The sequence below is a fragment of the Petaurus breviceps genome, unplaced genomic scaffold, assembly GCF_028583685.1.
Source record: "Petaurus breviceps papuanus isolate PSGF00001 unplaced genomic scaffold, PetGlider_PUasm1.0 90792, whole genome shotgun sequence".
NCBI classification, from domain to species: Eukaryota; Metazoa; Chordata; class Mammalia; order Diprotodontia; family Petauridae; genus Petaurus; species Petaurus breviceps.
Genome location: NW_027187347.1, coordinates 8,709,510 through 8,725,744, shown reverse-complemented (window position 1 = coordinate 8,725,744; position 16,235 = coordinate 8,709,510). Strand labels below are relative to the sequence as shown.

The 16,235-nt window shown below is 36.2% G+C and overlaps 2 protein-coding genes across 7 annotated transcripts in view; one reads left to right on the top strand and one right to left on the bottom strand.

The window, feature by feature from the left end:
- The window catches only part of ATG3 (autophagy related 3), a 57,249-nt gene that overhangs the window by 4,823 nt on the left and 36,191 nt on the right, over positions 1-16,235 (top strand). The gene's annotated exons all lie outside the window — the stretch shown is intronic.
- SLC35A5 (solute carrier family 35 member A5) overlaps positions 1-16,235 on the bottom strand; it is a 38,165-nt gene that overhangs the window by 12,329 nt on the left and 9,601 nt on the right. For 4 of the 5 annotated variants that reach the window (XM_069069853.1, XM_069069855.1, XM_069069856.1 and 1 more), the window contains exons 2-4: positions 13,818-13,979; positions 7,300-7,398; positions 2,167-2,300 (exon numbers count right to left, since the gene is read on the bottom strand). In XM_069069853.1, coding sequence (XP_068925954.1) covers positions 2,167-2,300; positions 7,300-7,398; positions 13,818-13,979 — 395 coding nt within the window. Of the gene's footprint in view, positions 1-2,166; positions 2,301-7,299; positions 7,399-13,817; positions 13,980-16,235 lie in introns of those variants that run through there. The other variant, XM_069069857.1, reaches the window with a different exon arrangement.

Below are 16,235 nucleotides of genomic sequence, written 5' to 3'. Positions count from 1 at the left end.
GTGGAACAGATTAGTTATACAACTTATAGAAGCAGATGCATCTAGTAGGCTTGTGTTCAATAAACAAAGAGACCCCAGCTACTGGGGTAAGTAATTACTATTTGATAAAAACTTCTGGGAAAACTGGATAGTAGTATATCAAATAAATTAGATTTAGACCAGCACCTCATACTTTATACCAAGATAAGCTCTAAATGTCTATGTGATCTAGATATAAAAGGTCACATTATAAATAAATTAAAAGAAATATGAAAAAATACCTATCAGATTTATAAGGAAAAGAAACATTCATGACCAAACAAAGGATAGAGAGAATCACAGAAAATAAAATAGTTTCGATTATATAAAATTTAAAAGGTTTTGAACAAACAAATCTAATAAAGATGAGACCATAAATTCAGAGCACAGAATCAGACAAAGTTTTCAAATGGTCACTGGGAGAGTTTGTTTTGCTTGACTGTGTAGATCTCTTACAAGGAATTTGTTTTGTTTTGTTTTGTTTTCCAATGAAGGGGAGGGTAGGCTGAGAAGAAAAAATAAATTTCTGTTAAAATAAAAAAAAATGTTTCATACAAGAAGTGAATCTCAAAGGCAGAGAGACTGGTGAGTGATGGTGGCAAAAGCATGACTAGGAAGTATGTCAGGAGTATATGTATGCTGACTGGTCCAGCTGGCTCTTGTATGGATCCTCAAAAGAAGGGTGGCAAGGGAAAAGATATTTTCTAAAGAGAGATTTCTTTGAGTGCCAGAAGATGCAAGAAGGGCGAGGAAGAAATTGTGGATGAAGGGCATTGTATTAATAATAGGTGGGGTTTCCTGAGGGTTGAGTGTAGGGAAAAGACAGAAGAGGATAAGGACCAGGAAGCATTTGGGTTGAGAAGAATAAGGTTAAGAGTCAAAGGAAAGTCAAGAAGGAAAAATAGTTTTGCCTCAGCAGAGAATTATTTCTGAATCACAAGGAATAGATGAATAGAAAGTAGGAATTTTCTACCTATGGAATGGGATGTGTGCTAAGTATGAAGAAGTCTCTAAGTTAAATCAATCTAAGGTTCTACCTAGAATGGTGCTTTTGCTGATGTCTCCAAGGGGAGTGTCCCCTTTTCACCCTTCTTCATTAATCTCACCTCCACTCAGTCCCAGATGACTGGTAACTGGTAGAACATATTTCAAGGGCCTAGACTCTTACAGAAAATAAGCGTTTAACAAATGTTGGCTGAATTCAATCAACGAATCAACAAACATTTTATTAAGTGGTGACTATGGATGTGGCAGATATTTTTTAAGCACTGGAGATACAGAGAAAAAGCAGAACCAGTTCCTTCCCTCATAGAGTTTACATCCTGATAGGGAAATAAACAATTACATAAATAGGTACACACAAAATATATACAGAGTAGATGGGAGGTGACCTTAAAGGAGAAGGCTCTAGCATCTGGGAAGGCCAGTAAAGGTCCATTGTTGAAGGAGGCATTTGAGTCAAGGAAACTGAGCTGAAGGAAGCCAGGGATCATAAGAGACTAAGGTGAGGAGGGAGAATATTTCAGGGGTGGAACACAGCCAGTGAAAAGGCAAAGAGACAAAAGATGAGATTTTATGTGTGAGGAATAGAAACCAGTCCAACAAGACCGGCCCAAAAAGTTTGTGGAGAAGAGTAATGCTTGAGACCGACCACTAGGAATATGGAATGGTACCAGATTATAAGGGGTGAGGGTACTAAGGAATCACTAGAGTTTAGTGAGTAAGTGGGAGTGGGAAAGGAATGATCAGACTTATTAGGCTTTAAGAAAATCATTTTGATGTTTGTGTGGAGGATGGATTAGATTAAAGGAAGGGAGACTGGTTAGAAGGCACTCACAGATTATCAAGACTGGTAGTCTCCCAGAAAAGGGCTTCCCTCGTCTGGAACTATGCCAATCCAGGGTAATCTCTCACAATTTGCCAAGGCTGTGGGCTACCCTAACTAAGCCTACTACAAAAGTTCTAATCTAGAATTAGACAGTTCATGCTGACCTAAGAAGGCCAATAATGGGAATAAACAGAACCAACGCCAATTTCATTATAAAACAACCAAAGTCAACAAATATAATAATAATAGAACAGCTCGGGGATTTTTTTTCTGTGTTGCTTCAATGGTGCTTTTTTGTTCTTTTTGTCAAGTTTACTTACAGGCTGAAGATAGGACAGGACATAGAAGACAATCAGGTTATCCAGAAAGTAAAGGAAGGCAGGAATGGACCACTTCACATAATGGCAGAATTCTCTCCAAGAGGCACATCCAAAATCTTTACACTGATAGTCCTCTACAGGAAAAGATAAAATGGATATGGAACTGGTATTGGTAAAAATGATCAAACTTTTAGATGAAAAGACAAAATTGGATTTCATTTCTAAAAATGCTTCCTTAAAAAAGGATTTATGAATTCCTCTAGATGAATCTTGAATGACCTTGGAAAATAAAGGAAAATAATGAATATAGCCAAGAATATAATTTTTTATATATTGTTGATGTACCTCTTCTCTGCCCTTGGGAAATACAGTGAGAATGATGACCGTGATTTCTATTTACTTGAGATCTTGGAAGAAACAACTGGGGAGATTCAAGAATATGTACATGACTTTGTTTTACATCTATTGGCATAAGACCAAGAAGGAAGAAGGAATAAGCTAGAAGAAATAGTCAGATATTTAGAATAGAAACTTATTTTTTCATTGTGATCTTTATTTTTGTTTGTTTGGAGATAGCTTTTTTTTAAATAAAAATTTTATTTAAAGACGATACCAACCACCTCTTAATTACCAAATTTACTGGCTTTTTCTCAATCCTCCTCCTTGACTTCTTTGTTGCCTTCGATACAGTTACCCTCACCTCCTTATCACCATAATCCCTTCTCTTTAAGTTTTCATGACAGCACTGTCTTTTATTTCTCCTCCTACCTGTCTGACTGCTCCTTCTTAGACTACTTAGACTTCTATCCAGGCCATACCTGTTAACTAGGATTCCTCCAGGGATCTGTCCTAGGCCTTCTTCTCCCTCTATATTATTTCACTTGGTGATCTCATCAGCCCCCATGGCTTCAATTCTCATCTCTGTACTGATGATTCTCCAATCTATTTGTCCAGCCCTAACCTCTCTCATGATCTACAGTCTCCCATCTCCAATTACCTACCAAACATCTACAAATAGATGTCCTGTAGACACCTTAAACTCAACATGTCCCAAACTGAATTCATTAGTTTCATCCCCAAACACCCTTCCACACTTCCCTGTTACTGTCTAAGGCACAACCACTCTTGGTTTCACTGTGATCTTAAAAAGATGGACTAGACTTCAGATTTCAACTCACTTCTGTGGCACTAAGGTAAATTAACCATAACTTTCAACTGAATAATCTGAATATACCCTGGTTTCCAAAAATTCACCCCATAGATAGAAAGAAAAGGGTTGGAAGACCAATGGCACAAAGTTCAAACAAAGCATAAAAACGCCCAAGTTTCATGCATTTTTCAACACTTCCCATCCAGAATTTTAGATTAAGAAGCTTAGTCCAATATGAAATAAGATCCTTAAATGTAGTAAACTGCTGGAGGTTCTCTTCCTAGGCTAGCTGTTAGAAATTATTTGTTTATATTAAGCCTCACAGTTAAAGCTTACTAGATGCAGGAGAACAGATTTGATACATGATGTTCTAATGATTCATGAATTCAACAGAATGATATACTCCCTCTCCCAACAAAGACTTCTTAATAGATAAAATACTAGGAGTTTTTGAGGAACAAAGAGGTTAAATAACCAGTCTAGGGTCACAGAACTAATAAGTGTCAGAAGCATTATTTGACTCTTGACTCCAAGACTGGCACTCTATTTGCTAATGTTTTTTCCAGAGTCAATACTATATAGAAAATATATAGTATTTTATAATATGGCATGCATCTACAACATAAATAGCTCAGGCAACATAATTAAGTATCAGGATTCAATCAATAAGTACTAAGTGCCTACTTAATCATTTGGTTAATTTTTTTATTATCAAATAAACTATAGGGTATTATTTCAACAGGAAATTTAATACCAAGAGACAAAGAAACTAATGCCTTGTGGTTTAGCTATTTTTAATTGACATCAGATAAGGAAACAGTAAGATGAAAAAGGTATAACTTAAATATTACAGAAATATTCTTGTAAAGAGATATTATTAGGAAGGATAATGATTTTATTACATTAGAAAGATACAAAAATGTTATTATTTCAGATTTTACAATCAGTATGCCTTTTACTGTTAAGGCTTAGTTTTCATTCTGTCCAAAAAATTTCAAAATATGGTTCATTACATGTATTAACAGAACATTTACAAGTTCAAAATACATGTTTCACAACTAAAAAAAGTCAAATTAAGAATTTAGAATAGACAGTTTTTTCATATATATAACATTCAGAATCTACAAGCTTGATTGTAGATAAAGAGATGTTGCGCATACAAAGACAAAATGCAACAGTCCTTAAAAGGAACTTACTTAATGGGAGACAAAATGCAGATATATATATTTACAAACTAACTCTGGATTATACAGAAATAACTCAAGATTCTGAGTTACAAGCTGAATGCATCTTTTTAAGTGTTTGTAGCCAAGCCAATGACCACCAATTGAGTAATAGCTCTACAAACTATGGTATTCAAATGTAATGGAATACTCATGCTCTATAAGAAACAAAAACTATGAAGAACTCAGAGAAGCATGGGAAGACTTATAAGAACTGATGTAAAAAATTTAAAAAATACATAAATTATGTCTATAATAATAGCTAGTATTTACATAAAGCTGTAAGGTTAGAATACAGTTAATGAACACTATCTCACTTGATCCTCATAACTACCCTCTGAAGTAGGTGCTGTCATTCTCTCCACCTACAAGAGGAGGAAATGGGGACTGAGACATGTTAAATGACTTGCCAAGAATACACAGCCAGTCCCTCTCTATGGGGCTACTGGAAGCCAGGTCTTCTTGACTCCCTGTGCAGCACTCTCAGCATTATACCTTCTGACTATAACAATGTAAATGGAAAGAACAACCACAAAAGAAACAATGTGACTTAAGCTTGGCCCTCCTGCTTCTTGACAGAGGTCTCACAGACTATCAGCATCAGTGGAGAAACTGGGGAGTTTTGCCGATCTTCTTTCCCCTTCCCCTCCTTTTTTGAAAAATTCTTTGTTAAAAGGGATGACTTGCTGAAGAAGAGGAACATATTCAGAAATGAAGATGATGTAAAAACAAAATATATAAATATATGTACACTCATGAAACTGCAAACTGTACCGCAATAAAAACCCACACAATATTAAAAGAAACAGGGCCTATCACCCTAAGACAACTAAAAAAATGAATACTTCCTTACCAAAAAGGAAGAAGAGTATTGATAGATATTCTCAGAGAACATGATTAGCAAATCAATAATCCAAAGAAATAATTTTGGAATAAGCAGACATTGCTTTCCTGTAAACAGTAAACTATAAACAGTAAAATCTGAATAACAAGTCCATGACACTGGATTTGTAGAAAGCAACTTAAAAATAATTTAGTCCTGAGAGCCTATGAAATAGCTAAAACACAAGAATGAAGTCAAAAGGACCTCTTTGGTCAACATCTGCATGGACTCGGATGACAATATGTTGACAAAGAAACATTAAACAAATGGATGAGTCATGCAGATTTTTGCTTATGATGGCAATTCAGTATTTGCTATCAGAAATTATAGAAGGGTTGTCCTTAAGGAGTCCAGACAGCGATAAATGTGGATTATGTAAGGAAATAGTAAGAATTGGGTAGCACATCACTACAAGCTTAAAAAATGTAGCACCTATCAAATATTGAGACTATATGACTAGCTGCTAAAATTATACATGATAATCTTTCATTGACTGACAGATTACAAATCCCCAAAGTCCAATATAGATTTAAAAATATCCTGAAGAGTTCAATCAGTAACCCTTATTGGAAAATGAACCATTATCACAGATTGAACTGTTGCCCACATTCAACCAGAAATAATATTGAGTCCAAGAAATTTCAGAATAACATTTTTGACAGTTACCAAACCAAATATTACATCCACCAAACTAAATAAATGAAAAGGTTTCTACCTAGTAGAGAAGATAATTATATGGGAACAGGATGAGGTCCATATCATTCCTGTTGTGCCATCTGCTACCAAAGTTGTACTAACGAAGCTTTCAGTAAGCATAAAGAGGGTAAGCTTACATACTAAAAATACTTTTATTAAATTCCAAAAAGCAGTTACTTTACACACCTCTGATATGGTAGACCGAACATTAAATATAAAAGAATAATAGCAAGATATTGACTTGTCCCGGATCTAACAGAAAAAGATGAAAAAAACAAGTTGTTAAAAATAATTGATTATATTTATATAGTTACTGGGACAGCTAACTGGCGCAATGGAAAGCGCTGGCACTGGAGTCAGGAGGACCTGAGTTCAAATCTGGCCTTAGACACTAATTGTGTGATCCTGGGCAAATCACTTAACCCTATATGCCTCAGTTTCCTCATATGTAAAATGAGTTGGAGAAGGAAATGGCAAACCATTCCAGTATTTTTGCCATGAAAACCCCACACGGCACCATGAGGAGTCTCATATTCCTGGTTCCCTCAAAGCTTGTTTCAAGTTCCATCTTCTACATGAGGTCTTTCCCTCATAGCCTCATTTTTTAGCATTATCCTCCTCACCCTGAAAAAATCATTTTTCAGTTTCTTCATAGATATTTTATATTATTTATATACTTGTCTCCTCCTAGCATAAAGCAAGCTGCTTGAGGGAAAGGACCCACTTTTTCATTTTTGTCTTTGTCCACACAGTGGACATAAACGTTTGGTGAATTTGAACTAAATGCTTATTTAACAGCATGTGGGACCAACTTCCCCTGGGCCTCAGTTTCCCCATTTGTAGAATGAGTTTGGACAAGATGATTTATAATCTCCCTTTGAGCTCTAGAATACTGATGCTGCTGTTCAGTTGCATCAGAACCTTTGTGATCCCATTTTGGGTTTTCTTGGCAAAGATACTGGACTGGTTTGTCATTTCATTCTCCAGCTCATTTTACAGATGAGGAAACTGAGGCAAAGAGGGCTAAGTGACTTTTTCAGGACCACACAGCCAGTAAATTCTGAGGCTGGATTTGAACTCATGAAGACAAGTCTTCCTGACTTCAGGTCCAACACTCTATCCACTGTGTTACCTATAATTCTAACCTGATGAAGAGACTCTGAGGGATGAGCCTCCCTTACCTTTACTCACAGCCCAGACTGCCACAGTCACACAAAAAATCAGCTTCAAAAGTTCTGAACACATGTTGACAGTTGTAGGCAGATAATCATATTTATTCTCTGAAAGGGAATGGAGAGGAATTTGTTACTCTATCTGGCATTAATATAATCATTAATTTGATAAATGTTTTGTGAAGCATTTATTATAAATGTACTTCTAGCGAAACATTATTTTGTAGACAATTTGTAGAACTGGAACTTATTAGGGCATTCACGTAGCATTTCCTCATGAAAACTTTGTGAATTAGAGAGTATAACTATCCCCATTTGTAGATGAAGGAACCAAGGCCTAATCATCAACAAGCATTTATCAAGACCCTGTTATATGCTAAGCACACTGCTAAGCACCAGATGGACAACAAATGCAAAAACATCTTTCTCTCAAGGGGCTCACATTCTAGGGAGAGGGAAATAATATGCAAAAAATATGCACACAGGATAAATACAGTATAAGAGGAAGGTGATCTCAGAGGGGTGACGCTATTTGGGGTGGGGAATGCAGAGAAGAGGAACAGGAAACATCACCACAAGTGGGATTTAAGCTTAACCCTGGTGGAAGCCAAGAGGCAGAGGTGAGGAAGGTGAACAGCCAGCAAAAAGACACAGTCAGGAGATGGGGTGTCCAAAGGAAATATAACTAGATTGTAGCATCTGTAGAAAGAAGTAAAGTATTAAGACAACTGAAAAGGTAAGAAGAGGTTGGGCTGTAAAAGGCCAAAGACAGCATTTATATTTGTTACCAGAAGTAAGAGAGAACCAATGCAGTATGTTGAGAAGAGGGGTACGTGGTCAGACCCATGCTTTAGGAATCTCTATGATAGTGGAGGTAGCTTTGATAAAGGATAGACTGGAATGGGGAGAGGTGTGAGACAAAGAGACCACCCAGAAGCTATTGTAATAGTCTAGGTATGAGAGGATAAAGGCTTGTACCAGGGTGATGGTTGTGTGAGTGAAGAGAAGGGAACCTATACAATAAATGTCATGAAGGTTAAAATGACAAGATTTGGCAACTATTAGATATATGAGGAGGGTGGGAGTAAGGAGCTGAGGATGGCACAAGGTTGTGAGTTTGTGTTCCTGGGAGGATGGTGGTGCCCTCAGCAGGAATAGGAAAGGCTTCCCAGGTCATTTCCTCCCCAGACTGCACTACCTGCTTATCACCCTCACCCTCACCTCAGGATGCCTGCAGTGTGAGGCCACTCACCTATTTGCTGTGTCCCTGGCCAGGATTGCTATTTTTCAGAGTAGTCCCAGACATACTAGCTTTACATGCTTGGCAGCCTTAAGCCCCTTCCCCCTGCTTTCTGGATCCCTTTTATGGATTGTCTTGCCCCATTAGAGTACAAGCTCCTTGACAGCAAGACTATCTTGCATTTGTATCCCCAGAATCTAGCATAGTACTTGGCATATGGTAAGAACTTAACAGATGATTCATCTTTAAAAAAAAAAAAGGTAATAGGAAACTGTGGGAAAGGGGAAGGTTTGAGGGGAAAGATAATTAGTTCTGTTTTGGACATGTTGATTTTAAGGTTTCTATAGGACATCCAATTCAGCATGTCCAAGAGGCAGATGATGATGTAAGATTTGCACTTAGGAGAGAAATCAGGGCTAGATAAACAGATATGGAAAACATCAGCATAGAAATGACAAGTGAATTCATAGAACTTATAAGACCAAAAAATGAAACAGTATGGAGAAAAGAAGAAGGGTTAGGACATGGCCTTGTCATCCTCAAGTGCAGATCTGATGTTTTCCCTCTTTCCTCACCCCACCCAATTCAATAATTCTAGTGACTCCCTATTATCTCTAGGACCAGATATAAAATTCTGTTTGGCATTAAAAGTCTATCATGGCCTACCACTCAGCCATCCCCCTGCCCCATCACTCCAGTCTTCTACACCTTCTTCTCCTATACACAGTAACATTGGACTTTGCGTGTTTCTCATACAATACAATCCATCTTCTGACTAAGCATTTTCACTGGCCCTTTTCATCTCTGCCTCCTGGCTCCACTGGCTTCCTTCAAGACCTAGCTAAAATCCCACCTATCAGAAGTCTTACATATTCTGACATAGTTGTTTGCATGTTGTCTCCTCTATTACATGATGAGCTCTTTGTGGGCAAGGACTGACTTTTGCCTTCTTTTTATCTTCGATGCTTGGCATAGTATCTGGCATATAATGGGCACTAATAAATGTTTATTCACTGACTAACATCCATGGTTACGGGCATGACCTTGATGGAGATCCAAAAAAGGTAGGATAAGAACTAGGTAATTTCACAAAAACCTAAGACAGGAGAGAGTTTACAGGAGGAGAGGGCGATTGACAGCGTTAAAGGTTGCAGAGAGGTCAAGAAGGATGATGGCTGAGAAATTGCCATTAGATTTGACAATTAAGAGATGATTTATAACTTTGGAGAGAACAGTTTCAGATGAATTATAAGCCAGAATATAGGGGATTTATAAATGAGTGAGAGAAGAAGTAGTGAAGGCAATGTGGATGGCTTTCTCAAGGATGTTAGCCATGAAGGAGAGAAGAGATATCAAATGATAGCTAGCAGAGATGGCAAGATCAAATGACTTGTCTATGGAAGGGTGTGTTAGCACCAGCTCTAACCAGTAAGACAACTATTTAATTTTCACTGTGAAACCTCAGAATTCTGATTTGTGACAAATCAGGACTTGACTTCTTGCTTTGTTGATTGTCTAAAGACTTAAGAAAGTGTTAATAATAACAAACTTAAAAGTTTGTATGCGTACTGTTTTTTCCCAGAGAGCCTGTTGCCACCACACCCCTATATTGCTCAATAAACATTGCTTGAGCTCAGCAAGAATGCAGTTGAAGACTCAGGGAATAAAGTCATTATCACATTGAAAGACTGGAGACTGTAGGTTACTAAAAATAATTATAAAAGTTGGTATTTAGATAGCACTTTAAGATTTGCAAAGTGCTTTAAATTCATTATCTTATTTGAGTCTCACAATACCCTTGCATTCATATCACACAAAGTGTTAAAAACCAGAGCCAGGAATAAAATCCAGGGCCTCCTGATTCCTGGTCAGTACTTTTTCCCACTTGGATTTAGGGTCAGAAAAGCCAGGTTTCAACCCCTGGTCCATTACCTATTCAGGGAAACAGAATGGTATAGTGGGAAAAATGCTGGAACTGAAGTCAGAAATGACCATGGACATTTATTAGCTAGGTAATAACAGACAAGTAAATTACTTCTTTGAGACTCAGTTTCCTCACCTGTAAATTGAGGATAATAAAACCTATTGTACTTATCTCCTAGTATTATGGTGAGAATTTTTCAGTATTAATGGACTAATATGTAACACTGATATTATTGTAATCATAATACCACAACACTTCTATATTCTAACCAAAAGTTTAGAGAAGTGAGCATATGATAAAGCTTGCACCAGTAGGGATCTACATAGATGCACATTTTAAAGAATTTTGTAATCACTAACTCATTACTTTCACATGCCTATTTCCTCTTTCTATACTCTTCTACCCTGGAAGCAGAGTCCTACTTTAACAAACAGTTAAAAGTCAAGTAATAGGCTGGGAAAATGAACAGTGGGGAAAAAAAAACTCTGACTATAAAAAGTTACTGTGGTAACGAGATCAAAATACACACTCAAAAGAAGACAACAAAGTCAAAGCTCCTACAAAAATGATTCTGAAAATCAAGCAAGATAGGTAGAGGAAAAATTGAGAAGAGAAATGAGAATGATGAAAGAAAATCATGAAAAATGAGTCAACAGTTTGGTAAAGGAAACACAAAAAAATACTGAAGAAAATACTTAAAAAAACAGACTAGATCAAATGGCAAAAGAGGTCCAAAAAGCCAATGAGGAGAAAAATGCCTTAAAAAGTAGAATTGGCCAAATGGAAAAAGAAGCACAAGGACTCACCAAAGAAAATAATTCTTTAAAAATTAGAATGGAGCAAGTGAAATCTAATGACTTTATGAGAAATCAAGAAATAATAAAACAAAATTTTAAAAAAAGAAAACAATGAGAAATATCCCACTGGAAAAACAACTGACCTGGAGAATAGATCCTTTTCAAAATAGTGAGCTCCCAACCAAAATGTTAAATATCAGCTTGTTAGTTTTGGTCTATTGGTCCAACCAATCAAAATCTTTTAAACCCTTTATTCTGTCAACCAAAGTATTAGTTATCCCCAGCTTTCTGTCATTTGATTAGCAAGCTTTCTCTGTCTTTATCCAAACAACAAAAAAAAAGCTGACCAAATACAATGCACTATGATAAAATGCTTGTGTCCTCTCTAGAGGTCCAAATTAATCCACTGATCAATATTCTTTGTTGAGCTATGAATCCATTTATTAATATCATCATATAATTTAACTTTTTCCACCTTAACTACTCTAAGTATACTGTAACAAACTTTGTTATATGCCTTTATGGTCAAGCTAGTATAATATTACAAAATGAAAAGGATCTATGCTATTATCAGCACAGGTAACTCTCAATGTGGATATTTCCTCCATCAATGAAGATCTAAATCATGACTTTGAAGATGTCCTAGGGAGTGAAGCATGGAGATTAAATGATTTCTCTAGGCTTACAAAGCTGGCTAATTTCAGAGGTAGAATTTGAAGTCTGGTTTTCCTGATTCTTAAGCCCAGCACTATCCATTATGCCAAACTGCTTCTAGCCAAGTAAACTGATCAAAAAAAGTGTGGGGTTAATTTTGGACAATTTTTTTTTAATGAGCCCATGTTATATTCCAGTTATTACTTTATTTTGGGTGATTACACATTCCTTATTCAAATAATCTATTTTTAAAATTCTGCTGAGGATTGATATCATATTTATCTGCAGAGTCTGGAAATTTACCTTTACCCTTATTCAAAAACTAGAATAATATTTCCTTGTCTTCAGCCTATTGGCAAATGTCCCAGTCTTCATTATGTCATAAAGATTATTGATAATAATTCCATAATCACATGTATAAGCTCATTAGTATCATGGAAAATAATTTGAGTCTAGAGAGCTATAAGCTCTCTTACTAGCCTCTCTCCTATCTGGACCTTCAAATTCCTATTATATTTTTTTCTACCCTTTCAGTTTAGTGGTTTTTCCTTTCTGGGGAAGACAGAAGCATTAGAATTAAGTAGTTTCACTTTCTCTTTTTCTGTCAAATGTTAACAAAACTGTTAACAGCAATGAATCTATTGTTTTCTTATTTCTCATGCTATAAGATTGGAGAAATAGATGACAAATGGAAATTTTAGAGAAAGATATAAATCAATATCTGTGAAATAAAAATCTCTTGTTAAAGACGGGAAATTTCTCCCATGCACATGCCCATCAATGTCCATGGTTTATGCAAGCTGGACAGCCACTTTAGGAACATGAATGAGATAGTAAATACCAAATACTAAGTGCAGAGACAGATACAGCCTATTATGAAATAATCTCTAGCTTATCTGGTAGGGCAATGAGGAGCCCATGATTGAAAAAACAGACTTCTGGCCAAGATGGCTCTATGACAGGAGGAATGGCTGAACAAATTCTGGTGCAGGAATGTAATAAGAATAGTATTATGTTGTAAGAAATGAAAAGACATGATTTTAAAGAATCCTGGGTAGCATGAGCTCATACAGAATGAAGAGAGTAGGACCAGGAGAATAATTTATACAAAGACAGCAATCCTGTAAAGAAAAACAACTTTGAAAGGCTCAAATCCTCTGACCGATTCCATAGCCAACCATGTCTCCCTAAAATCTATGATGAGGCACCTACCTCCTGACAGAGAGGCATAGAGTGCAGAAAGAGGTCTGCATTTTTGGACAGCATCACTTTGTGGAATTGTTTTGCTTAACTGTGCTTTGTTACAAGGCTATTCCCTTTTTCTTTCAGTTTTTAATTAGGAGCATATTGGAAGAAGGATTAGCAACAGTGATTCCCAACCTAACCCCACCACAAGAAGCATCGTAACCTTGTTTTAAATGCAAAGAAGGAAACAGAAGGTAGTTTAGAAGGAAAAACAGAGAACAATTTTGAAAAAAAAGGTGTGTAATTTATTATATACTTTTTTAAAGGCAAATAATATATGAAATAGAGACTCATGTTTTCAAAAAGTATCCTCTTTTTGCATTATGTTGTGTTATGAAAAAAAATTTTGATATTTAAATTCAGAATAATTTAAAAATCAGATGGTAGCAAAAGGGACCACAAAATAGGTTACTGTCCCCTATTTGACCCAATCAAACAGGGACCCTACAACAGAATAAAACATTTTGCTTAATAAGGCAAATTTTTTTTTAATATGAATACACCTCATTGCCTATATTCACCAATTCTACTTTGCAGGGGATAATTGTAGTTTTATGTTTCACATAAATAAATTAAAGAAAGATATTATTCATGCTGAAATTGAGTCACAGGCAGCATTAGGGACAGAATATAGGTTTCTAGAATTACACTGAGGACATTAACATACCTGCATTGGCTGAGAATTTCATCAACAGAATACGACTTGAACTTAATGCCACAAACATGGTCCCCAGAAGACCTGTAGAAGTCACTGATGTAATCCGTGGTCCAGGCTGACTGCAGCACTTGCCTTCCATTCTAACGTCTGAACTGTTTGGCTGTTTGTAGCCTTTAACAAAAGCAAAACCTTCATAAGCAAAAATTCAGTGTTACAAAATGGGCAAGCAAGTAATCTGGCATAACTGATGGCATTTAAAAAAGTTTATTTTCAACATTCACTTCCAGATCCAAATTTTCTCCCCATCTCCCCCCCCCCCATGACGGCATATCAATTGATATACATTCATATTAAACCTATTTTTACATTAATCATGTTGCAAAGAATTAGAACCAATGGGAGAAACCATGAGAAAAAAGAAACAAAATTTTTAAAGAGAGAGTGCAAACAATAGGCTTAAATCTGTACTCAGACTCCATAGTTCTTTTTCTGTATGTGGACAGCATTTTCCATCATGAATCTTTTGGAGTTGTCTTAGATCCTTGCATTGCTAAGAAGATATAAGTCTATCAAAGTTAGTCATTGCATAATGTGGCTATTACTGTGTACAATGTTCTCCCGGTTCTGTTCCCCTCACTCAGCATCAGTTCATATAAGTCTTTCCAGGTTTTTCTTAATTTTGCCTGCTCGTCATTTCTTATAGAACAATAGCATTCCATTATTCCACAACATTAATAAACCACAACTTGGTTTGCCATTCCCCAACTGATGGGCATCCCTTTAATTTCTAACTCTTTGCCCCCACAAAAAGAGTACATACTGGTCCTCTTCCCACTTGTATGATCTCTTTGAGATACAGACCTAGAAGTGGCATTGCTGGGTCAAAGGGTATGCACAGTCCCTTTGTGCACAGATCCAAATTGATCTCCAGAATGTTGGATCAGTTCACAACTCCACCAACAATGCATTAGTATTCCAATTTTCTACATCTTCTCCAGCATTTATCATTTTCCTATTTTGTCATGTTAGCCATTCTAATAGGTATGATGTGGTATCTCAGAGTTGTTTTGCTCTGCATTTCCCTAATCAATAGTGATTTCAAACATTTTTTCATATGACTATAGATAGTTTTAATTTCTTCACCTGAAAACCGCCTGTGTCATATCCTTTGAACATTTATCAACTGGGGAATGACTTGTATTCTTATAAATTTGACTCAGTTCTCTATATATTTAAGAAATAAGACCTTCATCAGAGACACTCATAAAAATTCTTTCCCAGTTTTCTGCTTCCCTCCTAATCTTTCATTATTTTTGCTTTTATATCCCTAGTATCTAGTATAGTGTTTGGAATATAATAAGTGCTTCTTGAACTGAAATAAAATGATAACTTATTAAATTAATCAAAACTACCAGCACAAGTTCAACTACAATAGTACTTCTATTTTAAATTATTTCAGTAAGTGAAACAAATTCAAAGAAATTAACTATCAAGCAGAAAGGTAATATTCACATCCAATGCACTTTTAAAATAATACTTTCTCATAAACACATCTTTTATATATGTACTTTAAGGCTTCATGATTTCATACCCTTCACTAATACAGATTATAACCCCTCTATGCTTCACAGATCATATTCATGAGTTGCTATGACTAAAGAAAAAAAAAATGCTGCCTAATGGCTAACTTCCTGACAATGAGAGTCTCAGGAGTTAAATGGGCTGGTCTCTCAGATGATAGAGGCTATTCTTCAGCCTCAGAGTATTTCCACCTGGGTAGGGCCTACCAGAGTTTGTGCTCTCCTAGAATGGCTTGTAAGAGTCCAAGTTCACTTCCAGGTCACAATGAAGCATCCAATGGAAGTTCTTCATATAGCGTAAGTAACAGTAATTCTAAAAACCTTCTAAAAGTAGCTACTGCTTTATCTTTATTTATAGTTAGCATCTTTAATGATATACTGAAGCAACACAAAAAGCAGGCCTTGAAACTAGGAAGTCCTAGGTTCAAGTTATGCCTCTAACACATTGTGTGACCCTGGGCAAGTAACTTGTGTTACTTGCTCTCAGTGCTCTAGGCAACAAGGAAGGTAATTGGTAAGAGTTTCCTTTTCTGAGAGTGACCTAAATCAATGAAATAATAGGTTCATTCCCTATTCTCTATCTCTGTCTTTCATGGTGAATGTTATGAAGACACATAAAGCAATACCTCACTTATTCTGAACAGTGGTCAGTCAATTTCAAATACCTAGGACGGCCTTAGAAGTTAAAAAGAAACTTTCCTAAACAATGAGCAACAATGAAAAGGGGCACCTAGAACTGAAGGTTGAAGATATATACCCCAAAGTAAAAGGATTAGTTGACTCACTGATCAGACAGAGGGGATGACTTTCATTGGTTGATGGTAGTTATAAAAGTCAAGAAATTTGG